At 51.6% G+C, this 20905-nt stretch overlaps 1 protein-coding gene across 2 annotated transcripts in view; it reads left to right on the top strand.

Annotated features, from left to right (window-relative positions):
- Nucleotides 1–20905, top strand: part of LOXHD1 (lipoxygenase homology PLAT domains 1) — a 132999-nt gene that overhangs the window by 89358 nt on the left and 22736 nt on the right. Inside the window, exons 27-34 of one of the 2 annotated variants that reach the window (XM_037165011.2) lie at nucleotides 4145–4261; nucleotides 4964–5126; nucleotides 7922–8076; nucleotides 12098–12307; nucleotides 12432–12567; nucleotides 13933–14141; nucleotides 15035–15220; nucleotides 19240–19367. In XM_037165011.2, coding sequence (XP_037020906.2) covers nucleotides 4145–4261; nucleotides 4964–5126; nucleotides 7922–8076; nucleotides 12098–12307; nucleotides 12432–12567; nucleotides 13933–14141; nucleotides 15035–15220; nucleotides 19240–19367 — 1304 coding nt within the window. The remainder of the gene's footprint in view (nucleotides 1–4144; nucleotides 4262–4963; nucleotides 5127–7921; nucleotides 8077–12097; nucleotides 12308–12431; nucleotides 12568–13932; nucleotides 14142–15034; nucleotides 15221–19239; nucleotides 19368–20905) is intronic. The other variant, XM_037165012.2, reaches the window with a different exon arrangement.

The raw sequence follows: 20905 nt of genomic DNA, 5'->3' as shown, positions 1-20905 counted from the left end.
GTCCATATGCTTCTGAGGGTTCTGTTTGGTCAATGTCTGCTATGGGCGTAGGTCTAAGCAACTTGGAAAGTTGTACATGTCAGCTCAGTGTCTCCTCTGTGCACTCACTGCATGTAAGCTTGGGTGGGAGAGACAAGAGAATGGGAAGACCCAGACTTTGCCTGTGAGGGTTTTGCAGTGCAGCTGGGGAAGCCCTGATTGCCACACAGATCTAATGAGAAAGTCAGATGATCATCATAATAACTGGTCCTGTGGGTAAGAAGGCACTGTCACAAGGCTTTACCTATATCGACTCACTCACTGGAGCACATCGAGTTCAGTAGCTTATGTAAAATCGCTCAACCAGGACACAGAGTAAGCAGGGTTCCAACCCAAGGGGGCTGGCTTGGAATATGTGCTCTTCGCCCCTGCAGGAGACTATCTTATGGGGATGTGGGCACTTGGTGGGGCTGACTGAGCCTGCTGTGGGTGTGCAGAGAAGGGAGAGGTTCCCTGGACACAGTGGCTTTGAGCTGCACATGAAAGTGGGCTTCAGCAGGAACAAGGAGTCATTCCAAGCCAGGGGAACATGATGGCCAAAGACCACAGGTGAAAATAAACACAGCATGTGGTTGGAGGTTTGGCCACAGGGCAGAGGAGGGGAATGACGTGACTAGGGTAGAGAAGCAGATGAAGCAGGATTTAAAGGGATGACTCTGAGGCAAAAGAGCTGGGAGTCTCAGAAGCCTGGACTCTCTGGGTAGTGGGGGCCTTTGGAGATGTGGCCCTTATTTTTCTGATGGGAAACAAACTCCAAAGCCCTTTCCTTCTTTGCTGGCCAGTGTCTGTCCTAGGAGCTCCCTGCTCCCTCTCCACCCTCTCTGAAAGCAGACAGTATTTGTGAGAAGGTTGCCACCTTGGTGGAATCTCTTAACGAGGGAAATTCAAGAATGATTCATCAATTCACACAAAACCACATCTCATCCACCCAAGATGTCATGGTGCCTGAGTCATCCAACCCTGCTGCTGTCAGTGGCTGGGCTGAGATTACGCCTCAGCATGACTTCCGGGGAGTTTTATCAATGAAGTCCTCACTAATAGATATAATTTGCCAGTCATCTGTTGCTATTTTTTCTTTTTTCTTTCCAACCTAGCTGGGTATTTGGGGTGTATGAGAGCTTGGAACACATGAACAAGCTTTGCCTTCCTTTCTCTCCATTTCTCTTTTCTGACTGATCTTCGGGTAAGAAGATGAGCACTGGGTGCAAGCCCGTAGCCCCAGGTTCTGGTTCTGGCTTCTGGTCCGCTGCTAGCTCATGAATGAGCCACCCCCTTCCTCTGTGGCCTCATTTTAAGGCACAGGAATTAGATGGAAAAAGCAATAATAGGTTATATTTATTGAGCACCTCCCATGTGCTAGCCTTGTTCTAACTGTGTGATGTATATAAGCTTGATCAATCCTCATCATCTTTCTGAGAGTTAGGTAGTACAATCATCCCATTTCACAGCTGGAAGGGCACAGGAAGGTCACGTAACTTGCTCACCATGTCGTAACTATAGAACATCAGAGCCTGAGTTTACACTCAAGCAGTTCAGTTCCAGAACCTTCTCAGCTTCACTCTTTCACCTCTTGGGAGAATGCCAGGATTCTCCCCCTTCTGATTCTGATGTCGTCTCAGTCATCCCTGGGGCCCACTGTCCATGGCCAGTGGTCCCCTAAGCCTTCCTTGCGGCTATCTGGAGGGGTCGTGGCCGAGATGGCCTCCCTGGCATGGCACACATGACTGAGTGGCCAGATGATTAAGGGTCATCGAAGCCAAGGTCTGCATATCTCGCACTCCAGAGATGGGATGGGGAGGAAAAAAAGAGGCCCCTGGTGAGAAGGAGAGGCCATGAGTCCTCAGTCCCTGGTTCTGCTGGGCAGCTCAGTGTCCTCACGTGGAGATTCTGGGAGCCAAGGATTCCCCCATAGCCTCCGTGTTTCTCTGCTATGAAAGAATAAGGTCCTCCCTAAAAATGTCCACAGCATTAGCCTCTGCCTGAAATCACCACCCTTTATTTAATGATTCAGAAAGCCTGCGGGGGCTCTCGGGGCACTGTACTTCTCTGACAGAGCTGCAGGAGTTGGCCAGTGGGGAGCTGGGGCATGGTGCAGGGCAGCAGAGGCAGCAGCAGCTGGAGCAACCTTGTTCATTTACGGTCCCTGGCAGTGTGGGACCATGCTGCTCACCTAGGAGGACATAGTTGATAAAAAGAGCCAGGTCTGCAACCTTAGACCTAGAAGTGACCTCAGTGGGTTACCCTGCCCATGCCCCTTTCTTCATCTGAGACTAGTCTCCCCCATTTTACAGATGAAGAAGTCGAGGCCTGGAAGGTCAAGTGGTTTGCCTCAGGTCAGCTCACGGATGGCAGAGCCAGAGTTGCTGTTGGGAAGGGTGAGGGTGGGGGTGGGAGCAGGGACAGGTTCCTCCGCCTCCCCTTGGCATCAGCTGTGGGGGGGGGTGTGAGGAAGGAGGAAGCCTGGTCGGAGGCTACACCGGTTCATTCGGAGGTCACTTCCGTCTAGGACTATAGAGGCTTCACATTTGATGAATGACTCAATCATTCAGCTGCCACTCACTCCCCAAGAACCCTCATTCAGTCCAGAGCTGACTGTGCCATTTCCTTGTAACTCTGAGAACTTGGTGGAGCAGGCAGGCGGGCAGCTCCACAGAGGGGCTGACAGGAAACTCAAGTCTGCACGTACCCCATTTGACCCCCCAACATCTGTCGAATCACACCTCAAGGCATGATGAATTCCATGGACCAACCTTGAGCCAGGGCATCTGGGTATTCCCCTGCCCTTCCCTTTGCCCAGATTCCCTCACCTATTTCTTATCCTGTTATTGCCCAGAGGCTCGTAAGGATAAGGCAGGGTGCAGAAGGATATATTTAGCACCATTTCAGAGGAGAGCATGACACACGAAAGCTGGGAGAGACCCAAGAGGCTCCTGGAGGCCCTGGGGTGGCAGCGTGGCAGAGACAGCCAGGGAGGCAGGTGCCAGCTGGCTGGATGACCTTGCCTTGCCCTCACTACTTCCTTAGAAGGCTCCAAGAGAAGCATCGGCCATTCCTGACTGGGTCCTTTCCCTGCACCCTCCAGGCGGGAGAGAGAAGAGAGGGCAGCTGCTGAATTTCAGGGACTCACTATGGCCACACATCAGTGGGACCTTCACACGCACCATCGTGGTTAGCATTCAACACTGCACAGGAGAACAACTGGCTGCCTTTATCACACGCATTTTTGCAGATGAGGAAATATTCAGTCTTCCATTCTTTCTTGACAGAAAGGACACTTATTCAGTACCTAGGTCACAGCTGTTTCCTAGGCTTTAGGGAGCCTGCCCGGTAGCTTTCAGTGGTGGAGGAGAAGATACCACACAAATAAATGCAAACTCCCGGCTGTGAGAAGTGCTCTGGGTTGGGGCAGGGGGTGGTCTGTGGGATGCTGTAAGAGCTTCTCATGAAGAGATCCGACTTTCTAGAGGTGGTCAGGGGCTTCTCTGAAGAAGTGATGGTTGAGCTGAGACCTGAGTGATCAGGTGGAGCAGACACTGGTTTAGGGATAGAAGAGGAAAGGGGAGGGGCAGGGGAAGCATGTGTAAGGGTCCTGTGGCAAGAAAATGTCAAGCGTGAGGGACTGGAATTGGAAAAATATAAAGAGGGACATCTAGAGGTGGAGGGGACTCTTAGGGGGCCAAGGAAAAGATCAGGCTGGCATAACAGGGCATGGGCAGAACCAGAACTCACCTTCTGACAGCCAAGTCTCAAGCAGGAAATAAGCTGCTGCAATGATAAGGAATGAAAGGCAGAGAGACAGGCTCCACCATGAAGAGGGAACAGCCTCCCAGACACTGAACTGAGGCAATTGAACTGAGATGAGGCTGATTTTAAGTGGGGAGAGTGGAAGGGAAGCATCAGCGTGGCGTCGCATGTGTAGGGGAGCGTGGGGGCTGGCTTGGCTTCCAGAGGTCACTTTCTCCCAGTACAATGGGACACACTGGGGGAAAACAACCTCTGGAAGTTCAAAAGGACTCCAGGGTGCCCCAGGGAGGCAGGTTTTTGCTCAGGCTGTGCTTTCTTGGACCTGTCAACCAACACCTGCTGTGTTTTCTCCTTTTCAAAGTTAGAAGACGTGGGAGAAATCATTGAAAAAATCCGGCTCGGCCATGATAACACAGGCATAAACCCCGGGTGGCACTGTGCCTATGTGGAAATCCGCAGGCTCCTCCCGGATAAAGATGTGAGTTTTGGATTGATCTGACCTGCTGTTTCCTTTGCCCCTTTCAGAAGAGTCTCAAGACAGATTCATTATAAGAACCTGCAGCCTTACGAAGATAAAATCTTCTGAGAAAAATCCCCACAGTTCACTCAGAGTGCAGAAACTAGCTCAGCTTCCAGGCAGAATCTTTTAGAACTTGGTTTAGGGGTCAAGGAGGAGGGTCTGGGCAGCCATGTTTCTGCTCCCCACCCTACGGCCACACTACTAGTAAGTGACCGGCCATGCCCTTTCTGTTACTCAAGGTCAACCCATAGAAGGTATCCACCCGACCAACTTGGCAAACAATCTGAAACTATAGAATTCTAATCCTAAAAGGCAGCTCTCAGTCGTGCCTGTGGATATGAATGACTTGGGAGAAATTAAAAAATACAGACTCCCTCCCCTTACTCTTTTGAATCCGAGTTTCCAGGATGGGATTTAAATGTCTATTTTTATGTGACTCTGGGGACCCCAGCCTTCAAGAACCAACCACTGATGTGGTTGTGTAAGTCTTCAAGTAAGACTTGGTCTGCTAGGACTGGAGCAGGGCTGTGGCTTTTGCATCATTTATGGAGCTCCATGACCCTTGTTCTTGGTCCCCATGAGTGTTGCCCCACTGATGAACCACTGAAGTTGGCAGTTTCCATATTAAGGGCTAATTTTTCTCTTGCTGCCTCACCCCAGGGTACAGAGACTGTGACTTTTGCTTGTGATCGATGGCTTGCCACCTCGGAGGATGACAAGAAGACTATTCGAGAACTCGTTCCTTTTGACATCTTCACTGAGAAATACATGAAAGATGGGTCCTTAAGGCAAATCTACAAGGAAGTGGAGGAGCCACTGGACAGTAAGTGCGGTGTGATCACCCTCATCCTCCTCCCTGGCAGGGCACCTGCCCTGTGCCCGGCAGAGCCTTTACTCCCAGGACAAAGAGTCTATTATTATCTGCGTTCCATGGAGAGGACAACCGAGGCTCACAGAGGTTACATAACCTGCCAAAGTTCACAGAGCTAATAAATGGCAGGGCTATTCTTCAAAGTTCTGGGTGTCTCATTGCAAGGTTTGCACTCAAATCCTTTCCTGGTCTGACACCGTGTTGACGAGTCCAGATATGGGTCCTCCTGTGCCTGGATTATCTTGGTTCCGGTCCTCTCCTTTCTCTTGGTTTATTTGGCTGCAATCTGTGGGGCTCGTCCTCTCCGCTCTTGCTGGATCCAGGTGTTCCAACCAAGGGTGGATCCCGAAGCATCTCAGATTACTCTGTACCTAGAGCTGTTGTAGATTTGTCCTCAGGAACTGGGTGCAGCTTCAGATTGCCCAAGGTCATGGGTTTCTCTTCATCTTGTGCCCAGGTGACTTTGCCCATTCCTTATTGCTGTGGTTTTCTCTGCGGGATTTGCACCAGCCAATCACACACGCTGTCGTTGTACCTCCTTTGCTGTTGGAGCACCATTTTCTGGTTCTCACCCTACCTCTCCCACCAAATGCTGTTTCCCTTCTCATACCAGGTGGCATTGCTTCAGGCTCGGTCCTCAGCCTCCTCTTCTCCTTCCCTTCTACATCGTGTGAGTGTGAGAGAGCACACACATGTGCACACACGCACCTGGATAGAGTCTCCCCACTGTTTCGACCAGCGATGCCACTGTCCACACCCACCTCCGTGTTATTCCCCAGCTGGTCAGCTGTGAATAGGCTTCAGCTGTGTCCAAAGTCAAATTCACCTGCAGAACCACCAGACTTTTTACCACAGGCAACATACAAAAGAATACTTTTGAATTTAACTTTGATAAAAGATCAGAGACACTCCCAAACCTTGGAAATCCATCTTCTATTTGTTGCACTGCTTTTTTGGAAAAAACTGGAGTAAAACCCAAGATTCCAGACCCCATATGGAGCCAGGAGGACATAAAACAGCCCTAACATTTCCTTTAATCTGCATTGCCACTGCTTAGAGATGAAAACAAGTGTTGCCTCAACAGCATGCCTTTCCCTGGTCCTATCTTTTCTCTGAATTTTCTTCTCTATTAACTCTGGGGGATAATTCCCTTTTGTACTTGGAACCCAGAGGATGCCTTGGAGAGCTGTCCCAGCAGCACCCTTGGGCTGCTCTGGATTAATAATGTGTTGCAGACCTACTGTGTGCTTGGTCGTGTTTCTAGGGAGCCATCTTTCCACTGAGAGCTGTGTGGCCTGGTTGGGGCAGGGAGCCGGGAGGATCCAGAAATAGCCAGATTTGACTGCAACACCCAGAAGCTGAATTAGTTTTCCTAATTCCGAAAAGCCTGTCGAGAGCCGTGGGGGTGGAAGGAGAGGAACAGGAAGCACGTTTACTCACAGTTCCTGGTGACATGGCACCCCGCTCTGGGGCAAGGGCTCCTAGAAAATGCCCTGCCCCCGTGTGAAGCGGGGCTGAGACACAGCTGGGAAAGAGATGGAGAGAACGATTGGAGTGAGGGAAGGGGAGGACAGCTAATTGTCATGTCTCAACTGTGACAAGATTCCTAATGTTACTCTTGTCAGTATTAGCCAGGCAGGCTTGGGTAACATTGACTCTTTTTAACTCTGAAGACAAGATTTTATTTTGTCACACAACACGTGAAATGCTGGCTGGACGCTACAGTGAGCTGAGTGAGGTGGGCGTGGGGGGCAGTGTGACTAGTCCTGGTTCTTGCCCTTGAGGGGAGCAAGCCTCCTAGAGCAATTCTCACGGTGCACCCATGAGGTCTGGAGAGCAAGTGCTGGGTGGGGCCACGGAGACAGGGAGGATGGGTGGGGAGAAGGTTTGGAAAAGGGGGCGTGGGAGGGGTGGATTGGAGGTTCAGATGTGTGTTTCAGGTGGTCTTGCTCAGGTGGACGGGTCTCCTAGGTGACAGAGGCAGGGGTCCAGAGGGCAGCAGGGCACTGGGTTGGAGACAGAGACGTGGGGAACTCCAGGAAGTCAACACTCAGGACTCGCAGGACAGAGCTGCAGGCGGTGAACAGAGCCAGGTGACACTGGCTTGGGGTGGGGAGCCAAAGATCAGGAACCTGCAGTGCTGCTCACGGAGGAGCTTCCACAGAGGCAGAAGGAGGCGGGGGAGGATAATGTTGTGGGATCCAGGGAAGACAAAGAAAATAATGGGAACCCTGTGTGGGCGTGAATGTGCTCCATAACCGTGAGTGTGAGCAATTCACATCACCTGACCCTTCTAAATGTAATGAAATGTGGTTCTGAGCCCACTTGCAAAGTCGGTAAGAAAGTCCATCTCAGTGACTGCAGGTAGGGGACCCCCTTTTAGGGTCGTATGTGCATCTTGAGGCTAGTGACTCCAGAGCGCACCCAGGTCAGGCATTTCCCTGCGTCTTTCCCCTGGAAGACACAGGTGGCTGGGTGGGTAGATGGTTTGAGGGGTGCTGGGAGCGGCCCCCATTCTTTGAGTCTGAGAGGCCCCTGTGTCCAGATCAGATGGGCAAGCTGCCCACTGGTGAATCCATGTGGAATTGTAGCAGAATGTGCATAATTGAGCAAATAATAGGAAAACACTAACTTGCTGAGGCCTGGGCCAGAAACCTAATAATACCTCTTATAAATCCAGTTCCTCCAAACCTAAAGCAATGCTATTCTTTTCTTCCCTTTGTCTGTCTGTCTGATTGCCTGTCCAGTTGTGCTGTACTCGGTGCAGATCTTCACAGGAAATGTTCCTGGGGCAGGAACAGATGCCAAGGTCTACATCACCATCTACGGGGACCTGGGAGACACCGGGGAGCGGTACCTCGGCAAGTCAGAGAATCGCACCAACAAGTTCGAGAGAGGAACGGTAGGAGGAGCACGCGGAGCTGAGCCCCTTCCCTTCTCCTTCCTGGGGCCAGATATCTGGGGGCCAGCTCTTCTTGGTCCCCAAGGCTGCCTGGGACCTTCGTGGGGTGTCCTGAACCCTCACGAAGACATTCACTCTTGCCCTCCCCCTGCAGAGGGCTGGTCCTCTCTCTCGGACCCGGGCTCTGCCTGTGGGGTGCAGATGGGGCTCCAGCAAGCAAGAGGCCTGTCTGAGCTCTGGGTTGCTGGTTGTCAGGACTTGGTCATCTTCAGAAAACCCAATCCCCTGTGGGCGGACTGTGAGAGTATCGGTGCACATCTCAGAGTAATGAGGCTGCATCCACGGAGGCTTGAGCTGTGGGCGGGGGGCGGGGCATTGGAGGTCGGTTCTGCCATCCTCTCCTCATCAGGTTGAATCCCTCTGCCCTCGCTGTCCTCACGTTCAAGATGAAGGGTCTGATATCAGTCAGCCTAAGTGTGTTGTGCACCACCCTCGAGAACCATGGAGGGGCTGGGGGAGCAGATGGGCACCTACTCCCCCCACATGTGGATCCATTTGACCTGGCCTGTCTACTGGGGCACCAAGCAAGTCCTCTACTAAGCAAAGTACTCTGTGGCTCAAGAAAGGCTTGAAAACTATGCGACCTGATGGCATCTAAGGCCCTACCAGCTCTGACATTCCGTGGTTTTACAAAAAGGAAGAAGTCTGTCCAAATGTCCCTTCCCACCAGCTCAGCTTCTGTTTCCCAGCCCAGCTCTTCTCTCTTTCACGCCCTTTCTGCCTCAACCCCTTCGCTCGCTCCTCAGCTTCTTTCCCGTCTGTCCATTCACCTACATCTGCTGGAAATCCCCACAGGCCAGGCTGCGGCCACAGGGTGATCAGAGCCAGGTGATTGGCTCCTAACCCAATCCTTGGTTAGGAGCTCGCGTGGGGCCTTGAGCGTGTGGGGATTTTGTGCATCCTCCAGTGGGTGTTTGTCGGGGCCTCCTTGAGCCTGATCCTCAGCCAAGCGTGACCTTTGGTGCCGAAACATTTGCTAAAGGCGAGGAGGAAGTTAGCTCTGGGACAAGGAAAGCAAGTGTCCTCTAAGTAGGTGTGCAGCTAGCTGGTGACCCCATGAGCCAGTCTACCTTGGAGGGAGCCCCACCCTGACCTCAGGGTGCCAGGGCAGTCAGGCTCAAGGCTCCCATTCATTTGCTCCATCATCCAGATATGAACCTTTGCTCTTCAGCTCTGGCGACTCCTTCTGAAGTGGGAAGAGCAATGTGATAGCTACTTAGACCACTGGGCTGAAAAGCAGGTCAAGACATATGTAAGAACACTTTGTATCAGGGAGAAATAATTTCACACCCACACACGCCCACACACACACTCACTCACACCCTCACACACGCACAAGATACAATTTCCCCTGCACTGGTAGGATAGTTAATAGTAAGTCTGTCTGTTTTGGAAAAATGAAATGCCAAAGAGGTCAAGTGACTCATTCGGTGTCCCGGATTCTATAGTGGGGACACGATTACCAGGCTCACTCATGTGCTGCTGTGGAACGTGGCTGTGCTGAGCGGTGGTCAGGAGCCCGCCCCGTGGCTGGGACCCCATCCCCTGGCCTCACGTCCCGGCTCTGACACTGACTAGCTGTGATCTTGGGCAAGCTACTTAGCAGAGAGATCTACCTCAGTTTCCTTTGCCATATAACAAGTTAACTTCATTAAAACACACGAAGAGCCTGGAACTGTGCCTGGCACGAAGTTGGCTCTTTGTCAGTTGGCAAGGCTTGGGAGGGCACACCTTTCCCACCTTCACTGGCGCCTGGAGCAGATGCCTGGCAAATGCTTGTACCAGGCACACGGCTGCTAGATACATTTTGGTTCGTGGCTTTATGCACTGAGCCTGGGACAGAGTTGGCACAGTGGATGTTTGCTGAGTGAATACATGAATGAAAGTATACATGAAGGCAATACCACTCATTCTCCCCTCTGTGTGCAGAGTCATATTTTCTTCTCTCTTAGCAATCGTGGTATCACAACAAAAATCTTTGCTGCCTTCTGCCCAGGCTTTTCTCTCCCCGTCCTCTGGTTTTGATGTCCCATCAGGGGAGCTGCGGCTACTGCGAGCTTAGTCCCTGATGATTTATGTGACTTTATGTTCACTGCCTCCCTCCTCAAAGCTTCCATATCTTGAATCACTTGCTGCAGAATCCGGGAGTTATCCCTGATGCCTCTCTTCTCTCAGTACCCCTCCTCACCCACATTCATCAGTCACCAAGTCGTAAAGATTCTCCCTTCTAAATTTCAGATCAGCCCAGTCAACTCCCTCTCCACCCAGTCCTTATCTACCTAACTTACCAGGCCAGCCTGGCTCCCTGCCCCCAGCCCCTGAAATCCAGCCCACCCTCTGGGCTTCCCCAATTTACCTACTCAAAGCTGACAGAGTCACTCTCTCACTTGAACCACAAGGGGCACCCCACCCAACCCGCATCCGCCCGAGCCCTGCATGACCCCCAGCCCAGCCAGCCTGTGTGGAATGCCAGACCCTCGGCCTTGGTGGCCAGAATGCCCCACACTGACCCCTGTCTCTGTGTCCTCCCAGGGCTTTTCTCTGCACCTGTGTATATGTGCCCATAAAAAATATATAATGCCGTTCTGTAGTTTTAATGTTTTTGTAAAAGGCATCATCCTATGCCAATGCTTCCTCGGCTTGCCTTTGGCATGCAACGGGACATCTTGGAAGTCTTCCATGTCCGGTATTCAAACATCAACAGGGCTGGCTCGTTCTTTATAGCCACCACACACATAAGGTTCCACACACAACACCGACATTGTTATTGGGCTGCTCCCCAAGCACTGAACACCTACTGGCTCCCAATTTTCCACCACAAAAATTATCCTGCAGCAGACGTCCTTGTTCACAGACGAAGGTGTCGCCCCAGGACAGATGCAGAAAAGTGGGACTGCTGTGCCGTGAGGGGTGCCCACTTCTGCTCTGATGAACTCGGTCACTGGCCAGTGCCCCAAGGGCCTGCACAAGTCCGCACCTGCCCTCAGCCATGCACCGTGCACCTGCACATCCCCCGGCCCTGGCTGCCTGGAAGACCCAGCCCCCCATCTTCGGCTTAGTGCCACCCCTGGGGGAATCTACCCAGCCCTGCCTCTAGTCCTCCCACAGGTGGCTACTTCCACCACCTGGGCTGTCCCAAGGAGGAGCAGAGGACATCCCAGAGTACTGATCTCTGGGGTCCCATTGCTCAGTGGAGTGATTTGGTTGATCTTTCAGAAGAAAAGTAGGTGTCACCCACGGTTACCTGTCCCTCCTCCTTCTTCTCCTCCTGCCACATTCAACTTGTGTTTTGACTGTACTTCACCCAGGGCCTGGAACGCCACATCTCGCTGAATGGTGTTCAAAGAATCCAAAGACCTCGCTGTGTAAGGTCACCTTCCTGAAGCTACAGTCAGGGACACAGAGAAGGGCTTTATGTCACCCTACACAGAAGCGTCCTGAACCCACGCCCCTGATGCTGTGCCCCCCACTCTCCTCAGCCTGCCTCCACCAGAGACCGCAGCCCAGAGGGCTGGCTCCTCCAGCTGCCTCCCTCCCGCCCCCCTTGGAAATTTCATGTCCTGCCCGTCATTCAGAAGGGTCCTGCCTCTCCCTCAGCTCTTACCCTTCAGCCTCCAACCTGAGCTCATGCTGATACTCGACGTGACTAAGGATGTCCAGTTACCAGGACAGGGCGCAGCACCCTCCTCTGTCCCATCGCACTCCCACAGCTCATCGGAGTCCGTCTTCCAAACACCCACAGGGAGTTTCCCAAGGGAACTGGGCTGCAAACAGGGCCATTGTACCGCGAGGCCTTGGCACAGCACACTCCGTGTTAGGGACTTGGGCCTGGAGGGCCCCCAGCCGGGAAGGTCTGCGTAGCCCAATTGTTGAGGGGTGTGGAAGGTACCGGATGGATGGGGTTGGAGTGGGAGGAGGTGGGAAACACCCCCACTCAAGTCCCCACGTTCGGACTGTCCAGGCCGACACTTTTATCATCGAGGCTGCCGACCTGGGCGTCATCTACAAGATTAAGCTCCGCCATGACAACACTAAGTGGTGTGCAGACTGGTACGTGGAGAAGGTGGAGATCTGGAACGACACCAATGAGGACGAGTTCCTGTTCCTGTGCGGGCGCTGGCTGTCCCTGAAGAAGGAGGACGGGCGGCTCGAGAGGCTATTTTATGAGAAGGTGCGTGAAAGGCAGTGGGGGGGGGCTCAGCCATGGCTTGTCATCATCCTCGCACTTGAAGGAGGCCCCCTGGGGCGGAAGGTGCCGGAGATATGACAGGCCTGGGACCTGCTCTTCCCGACAGGAGTACACTGGGGACCGGAGCAGCAACTGCAGCAGCCCCGCTGACTTCTGGGAGCTCGCCATGAGCTCCAAGATGGCCGGGGTCGACATCAACACAGTGACGGGAGTCATGGCCAGCTACGTTCAGGATGGCCTGGGTAAGCCAAACAAAGGGCTTGTCAGAGCAGGAACAAGTGCGTGGCAGTGTGTTTAAGGTGTCCGTGGACAGGCCGTGCATTGGCCCCACCGTTACCTGACTTACTGCAAGGTCAAGCCCCACGTGACAGCACCAAGAGGTGCACAGGCTTGGTGAAGGTGGCCCCACTGATGAAGGTGTCTAGTGTACTATCTGATGTCTTAAAATTTACACACAGTTTTCACACCTATTGCCTGTTTCCATCCCCACAACAACCCTGAGAAGGCAGGGATTAGCCTGGTATAACAAGCAGATGCACTTTGCTCGGAGCCAGGCCATGGGAAGGAATAGAAAACAGTGCAGGTAATGCCAGCCAGGAAGGTCTAGTTTGCAAACTTTTCAAAGAGGTACAGAATGCATAACTTATAACCCACTATACCAGGGCAGTGTCTCCCAAGCTATTGAGGAAGATGGGCCAGGTGAAGGGTTTCCAAACTTGTATCAATTTGTTAACTGCAAGTTAGCGACAGAGACGTGAAGATGGTGACTTAAACAATTGAGGGATTTTTCTTTTCTCTCATGGGGAAGTTCAAGGGTAGGCAGTTGGTACTAATGTAGCAGCTCCAGTAAAGTCAGGGAGCTAGGTTCTTTCAACTTAATCACTTTGGAAACCTCACAAGCAGCTTCCAGCCTCACAGTCCCTTATGTTGCCAAGATGACTGCTGGAGCTCCAGCCATTACATTCATACCCCAAGCAGAATGAATAGAAGGGTAAAGAGCAAAAAGGGCTCCTCCCTGTTGAGTCAGACCCTTTAGAAGCAATTTTCCCAGTGACATCTGCTTACCTATCATGACCACCCCCAGCTGCATGAAGAACGGATACTGGATGGGCAACTAGGACCCTGTGCCACATTACCTGAGTGCGGTTTTTAAATGCTGATTAGTCTGGGCTAGTGGATGGAAACAGATGCTTTCTGGGATTTTCATTTACCATGCTACATATATAATACTCTCTATTCTGCCCTAAATCCCCATCTTCTGTGAGACCTTGGTCTGGCCAACCTCACTTTTGCTGACAGTGAGCGTTTCAGGCATCCCCTAGACTTGCGGGGAAGCTCTTCTCACTTCCACTTCACATGGGTGCATGAGGTGCAGTGAAGTCTTCATGTGGCAAGGACACTCTCTTCGATCTTCACTTGTGGGTGACCGACTCCCTCCTCCTTGGACAGTAGACACTCACCAGAGATAACGTGCCCTCCTAGAGCACGCCCTTGCCCTTTGTCTTGGAGGCAGGGAGACGAAATCTCCAAGTCTCGTTTCCAAGTCTGCAGATCCTGTTCCGGTCCACCTGGCTTGTCATAAGGCTGGGCCCCCTGATCTCTTGCAGTCATTCCCTACTACGTGTCAGTCACCACTGGAAAGCACAAGGATGCAGCCACTGACAGCCGGGCCTTCGTCATCCTCATTGGGGAGGACGATGAGGTCAGTAATCGCATCTGGCTGGACTACCCTGGAGACAAGAAGGGGTTCAGCTGTGGTTCTGTGGAGGAGTTCTACGTTGGAGGCTTGGATGTAGGCGTCATCAAGAAGATAGAGGTGCTGGTCCCTGGGGCCTTGGGATGATGACCACCCCCAGGGAAGGGAGGAGCTGACTTGGGGCGGGGGAGAGGGAGAGTGGAGGGTGGGCAGAGCAACTGACCTGAGAGCGGGGGGCAGGGGAAGACCTCCTCGCCTCTGCCATCACCTTGGGTGAAGCACCCACCCCTCCGCATCCCAGTTTTCCACCCAGCCAAGGGGTGGGGATGCCTTGTGTATTAGTTTTCTGTTGCTGTGTAGCCAGTGACTGAAAACTTGGTAACTTAAGTGCACAGTTTCTCACACATTTTCCTGGGTCAGGAATCCAGGAGGGAGTGAGCTGGTTCCTCCTCCCAATGTGCCACTGAGCTGAAATCAAGGTGCTACCAGGGCTGCAGTCTCCCCTGGGCTTGGGACCCTGTGCAAAGCCCACTGGAATTTGGTGAAGCTGTTTCCTTGTGGGTGGAGGTCTGAGGCCTCTGCTTCCCAGAGGCTGCCCATGTTCCCTGCCACGTGAGCCCCTCCAAGACATGGCAGTTTCCCCAAAGCCAGTAGGAGGTGATGTTTTCTGCTTCAAATCTCTCTGACCTCTTCCATTTCTGACGTCCAGACCCTCTTATAAAAGGGCTCGTCTGATTAGGTCAGGCCCACCCAGAATAATCTTTTTATTAACTCAAAGTCTTCTGATTAGAGTCCTTAATTGTATCTGCACAATCTTTTCCCCTCGTGGGAGGCACCTTGGGTCAGTAAGTCAAGAACATGTTGGAAGGAAGCATTGCAGAAGGAGTCTGCAGAACCTCCTGCAGGAGAGGGGGGCTCCTAAATGACCTGGGGAAGGGGATGCTGAGCAAGGCAGGGAGGGCTTCCTTCCCAGTGTGTCCAGATGCTCATGGCCCCAGTGTGTCCCCTCGCAGCTGGGCCATGACGGGGCCTCCCCTGAGAGCTGCTGGCTGGTGGAGGAGCTGAGTCTGGCTGTGCCAACCCAGGGCACCAGGTACACACTGCGCTGCAATTGCTGGCTCGCCAAGGACCGAGGAGATGGCTTCACCTCCCGGGTCTTCGACCTCCTGGATGCTACGGTGGTGAACATCGGGGTGAAGGTGTGGAGGGGCCTGTGTGTGTGCCTTGCACAGCTAGAGCAGGGTATACTGGGGTGAGCAGTAGTAGGCAGATAAATGTGAGGGAGGCAGGAAACTCGTCACTGGGGCGCTGGTTGAAGCTGCAGCCTGGAATACCAGCCACATGGGCTTTGCTTGGAGCCAGGAGACCCAAGTCTCTTCTGGCCTGCCACTGCTTGACCTTGAGCAAGCCATTGGCCTCTCTGGGCCTTGGTCTTCTCAGATAGCACATGGAGATGGTGTTTTCCATTCTGTTCCACGTAAAACCCTAACTAATACAATCATGAATTGTCCGTGATGAGGTTTGCAAAGTCACGACTCTACTTAGGTGCTCAGAGTCATTATTCTCCAAGTATGCTCGTCAACACCAGTAGGACAGTGATGAGGACAGACGGCACTTGGGATTCTGTGAGCCTCTGGGTCTCAGGGTGTAGTGAGAACTGTTGCACAAGACCCTCCTTAAGCAGAAAAGCCTAGAAGGCAGGAGCTCTGTGCTCCTGGTACCACCTCTCACTGGCTAAATGACCTGGGGTGAGTTATGTAAACTCACAGGTCAGTGCTGGGCAGGAGGCAGATGTCTGGGTGCTGATGCCCAAGGAAACACGGCCAGTTGGCATCCCAGAGGCCTCTGGTTCATGTGACCCTACAGGCTTCTTTTCTCTCTAAAAAGCTGTGGGGTCAACAGAAGGTTTTAGTCCTCGTCTCTGTTCCTGAATCCAAACCACTGGGGTTTAAGTCGGCAGCTGCCGACTTAAAAGAGTCCCTGAAAAGGAGTCAGTCTGCCCCTGCATGCACCCTGTTATATTGTCTTTGGAAACAGAAGGAAGGGCTGAGTAATGAGGCTGTAAAAACCTTGACAGGCAGGAAGGTGGATGCCTGCCCCTCCCTCACTTGAGGGCCAGAGGGCAGAGCATTCTACAGTACAGACAGCCTCCCTCCCTTCCCTAGTCATCACCTGTGGCCAGACGGTCTGCATGGGTGAGCATACAGTTCATCCAGGGACCTCTGTCCTGACCCAGTTCCAGCATTCACATGGGTATGTGTGTGCCTGTGTGTACACCACCCACCAGCACCCCCCACCCCCGACTCAGTGCAGCTGTATCACCCCTGAGCTCTTTAGTCCATGGAAATCTGGACCCACATCCCTGTTAGTCATATTACAAAATACACGTTACATATTGTGGGTTGTCCTGACCGGTGTGGCTCAGTTCAGCATTGTTCTGCAAAGCAAAAGGCTGTGGGTTTGATTCCTAGTCAGGGCACATGCCTGGATTGCAGGTTAGGTCCCCAGCTGGGGCATGTATGAGAGGCAACTGGTCAACATTTCTCTCCCTGTTGCCACGGTCCAGCCTCGGCAGGTTCCAGGGGTCCCGAAGGTGGGTAAGGTGTCGGCGATGGGTAATAGACGACATCACGCCTCAAAGGACAGTGAAGCTCTGTTTCGTTTATTGCAAGCACAAGCAGGTTTTTATATTTTCATTTCAGGTAGTGATTAACATTTGCAGTATAGCATGATCAGTTAAGCAGAAAAAATCAATACAAAGGTAACCAGGAAAAATATGAAAGTTCCCATAGATTTAGTTATATTAAACAAAGATTATTTTGACCAGGAGAGCCATTAATCAGACAATTAGAAGTAGCTGTATGTACAGAATTTGAATGTCTTATTGTATATTAAAATTTCTCAGAATTTGTCATGGGGCAAAAGGATACGCTAGATTGAGTAGAGGTAATAGGAAATTTATTATAAGGCCTTTGTGATGTCTAACTTAGCTATCTATCCTTTTCTGTCTAAAATGTTTCTCTGTGTACTATAAACTCTGACTCTTTAGTAACTGTTTCTGTGTGTTTAGTTTGTAATAACTAGCCAGCTTTTGTTATTTCTTTGCCTGTCTAATTGATATATATTCTTATTCAAGGTAAAGGAGGGGTTGTTACCCCAACAACTTTTAAACATTCAGGGACTATTTCATTAGAGGGAACTTTGTTCTCTGGTCAAGAAATTATTTTGTACAACTTCATTGGAATTGTGCGAATCAATGAGCCTGAAATGCAGGTGTCTAACAATTCCACCACCTTTTGATCACCCAAACAAACATGTAACTTGTTTTTCTTATTTCTGGTACACTATGGCGGTCCTGATCACTTTAAGTTGCTCAAACCAGGGTAATTTATACAACTTGACATGTTTTCCCTTATGGTTAACAATTATATTACCCTGGCTGTTGTACTCCACTGTATAAGGGAGAAGGGAAATCTGTGGAGATTTTTCCATTCTTTCAGGCAGTTTCATGGGGAATACTAATGTTTTCCCCTGAATTGTCCCTTCCTCTTTGGTGATTTTCACAGGAATAAGTAAGTACAGTAAAATGTCTATATTCAGCAGCAAGAGTAAAATAATTAAAATAAGACAGCCAATTGTTAACCCATTTTGGATGCCACGTTCTCCTCCGGGGAGACAAATTCCTTGAACTCAAATCCTCCATGCCCAGACCTTGTCAGACAACATGGTTGGAAGAGGACATGGCACCCTGTCCTTCTCCTTCCTTTCCTCTCTCTAAAAATAAATAAATATATATTTCTCAAAAAAGCAAGAACACAGGTTTGTTACTTTACGAAGAATCACAGGGTTCTTTGGACCAGCCATCTTCCCAGGATGTCTGATATCAGACTGCATTTACATAATTCCTGTTTCATGCTTCTTTCTGGAAACACACCTGTGACATAAAAAGAGATGTGTCTCTGTGTGAAGGACAGAAACAGGGACATGAGAGCACAGGCGCCTGGAGGGGGCAGCCTTAAGGGGTCCGTCTCCTTGGGACCACAGAGCACATTCCGCTTTTCACGCCTGTCTGGGTAAGAGCAAAGAGCACCAGGCTCCTGCCTTCATTCTCACTGGCTCTGTGCCCACCACAGACGCTCTTGTTAGGTGCTCTAAGCGGATTTTTCTGGTAAAGCAAGGCACTCCCTCGGCAAACCTGCCCTCTGGGCCAGGCCTGAAAATACTACCTCTAATCTTGCAGTATCACAGCAAAAATTCTAGCTGTTGCTTGACAAGCACCCGGTACCCAACAGGCATAGCATTGGTGGCATGATCATTGTGATGAGTAACTTGGGCTCTGAGTTCTAGAGCTTCTGGTCAGTGGGTACCAGGTACCTGCCCAGGTGAGAATACTATGTGGCAGCCACAGGGGAAGGGAAGGGCCAGGCATGGGCAAAGGAGACTGTAGCCTGGCATTTTCTTGGCCATGTGGGCAAGGCTCTCCCGAACCCTTGGGACCTAGTTGCTAGTGGTGAGAGGGAATGGAGTAAGAAGGCAGGACTAGAGGACACTGCGGGTCATGGGCAAAGATGGCCCCTTTTGCCATGAGACTGCCTCTCACAGGATGAACCAAGGCAGGGGCTTCAGCGAGGCTTCTGGGGAGGGCTCACTGCTGCCTCCCCGCCTGGTGGAAACAAATCGAATATATTGTTTCTTTGGAGCAAACCTCGGGCAAAGATGGCAAAATCCAGGGTGGCGGCTGCATCTTGAGGTCATACCATGTGGCAGGCCCTATGTCTGTAGCTCTCACAACTCTGCAAACTGTTTATCCCCATTTCACAGTGGACAAAAGAGAGGTTGGCAAGGGTGGAGCACCTGTTCAAGTTAAACTGCCAGCCGGTGGTGGATCTGGGATTCAACTGCTAGAAGTGGGGGTTCTGAATGGCTCTAAAAGCCACACTGTCCTGCCCCCATGTGCTGCTGGAATGCATGGACTTAGGTTGGGATTTGATTGACAAAAGAACCAGCTGATCCTGGGACTCTCAGTCATGTTTCTGCTGCACGCACGTTCTCTATCTGAAATGGAATTCCCTCTAGTGCTAAACTGGGCCCAGTGGGGGACTCTTTTCAGAGCCACAGAGCTTGGAGAGAGTGTCATCTGGTGCTGGTGTGAATAAGGCAAGTTGGTAGAGTTGGTAGGTGAGACCAGGGCTCAGGACCCACACCCCTCTTGTGGCAGGAGCTCTACGAAATGACTGTGTGGACGGGTGACGTGGTCGGCGGTGGCACTGACTCCAACATCTTTATGACCCTCTACGGCATCAACGGAAGCACAGAGGAAGTGCAGCTGGACAAGAAGAAAGCCAGGTATACAGGGGCCATCTCTGCCCTTGCCCCTCCGCATACCCAGTTCTCTACTTTCTAACCTCACCCTGCTTTCAACCAGATCACTTCCCTCACACTCCCCTCCTACTTGGGGCCTTCTAGCCTCTGTACGTCTGTCTCTGATTCCCTCCTCCTGGAATGCCCCTCATCCATCTGTTGTGTTTCAAGACCTTTCTCTTTCAAGGTTCAGCTTAAACCTACCTCCTCCATGAAGCCTTCCTCGATTATCTCATTCCATAGCCCACCAGTCTGTCTCTCCTTTCATCTTTCCTTCCCTCCATCCATCCCTCCCTCCCTAGAAAGTGTTCATTGTAAGGTCTGCAGATTAGTTGATAGTATTATGTCACTGTGAATCTCCTGAGCCTCTGGCTCAGCAGGACAAGCTGCTAAAGTGGTCCAGGGTTTGCTCTGCTTGTCCACTCAGAGGAGCCTCTCTACTCAACAGCTGAAGAGGTGACATCCGAGCAACATGGCCTTTGGCGGTGGCTCATTCCCTTTGTATTCTGGTTCTCTCCTGTTCCCCACCTCATCAAAGCGCCCCTACTCAGCATTAGTCTCTGTGACTGAGAACAGCCTGAGGCTAAGTAGGGCCAAAGCCTTAGGCTGGGGGGGGGGGCAACTAGTTTACCCAAGGGTTTAGGCATTGGGGGATACGACTCAAAGGCTGACCATTTCTCCAATGGCAGCCCTGCAGTGTTGGGGCCTCACTGTGCATCAGCAGAATGTGGCCAGTGAGTTGTGGAGGGGTAAAGGGCCCGTGAGGAGGGCTTTCTCTTTGGATGTGGGCCTTTCACCTGAGGGGAGGGGTCCATCCAGGTGGAGGAGGGATTTAGTCTCCAAAGAAGAGCAAGGGAGCCAAGTAATCCATGCCTCCCCCTTCTAGAAGACCAGCTTACTTCTCCCCTTTTCCTCCGCCTGCCCCACCGTAAGATGGAGTTACTTGGCTAAATTCAAAGGGTGAAAACTAAAGAGAAATACAAAGCCAAGAATTCTAAAGTTCCTTTGATCTGCAACATCATACACCTGGCAAGAACAAGGAATCAAATGAGTTGAAAGATGTTTTGAGGGGGAGTCTCCAGTATATGATATGAACTTGACCACGGACTTCCTGAGCACCGCCTTCAGTTTCCACATGAACAGAGGCACAGACTGGGCTTAAATTGGAGCGGAAAGGATTTAGGGCAGACTTTGGGAAGGATATTTTTACTTTGAATAATCATAAAATACACACGAGCAAGTTATTCGAGGAGGCTGGACTGCACAGCTGTTCCGCCACTGTCTTTAGGACCAGGAGTCGTTAGCTCCCCGTGCGTCGCACTTGCAGTCCCAGTTCCACCGACCGTGGCCCCTGCTTTTAAAAATGTGTCTTGTGTTCAAGAAGGCATGACAATTGCCATGCAGCGTCATATCTTCAGTGCCACCTGCATTACCCTTAGGGGCTTAGCAGCAGCAGCACCTGGAATCAGCCAGCAGTCATGTAGTCCGTCAGCACTGAAGTCTGTTTTATATGCGCAGCACTG

Source organism: Artibeus jamaicensis, unplaced genomic scaffold (assembly GCF_021234435.1).
Source record: "Artibeus jamaicensis isolate MK-2021 breed Jamaican fruit bat unplaced genomic scaffold, CSHL_Jam_final contig_354, whole genome shotgun sequence".
In the NCBI taxonomy this organism is placed as follows: Eukaryota; Metazoa; Chordata; class Mammalia; order Chiroptera; family Phyllostomidae; genus Artibeus; species Artibeus jamaicensis.
This window is presented reverse-complemented; position numbering and strand designations above follow the sequence as displayed.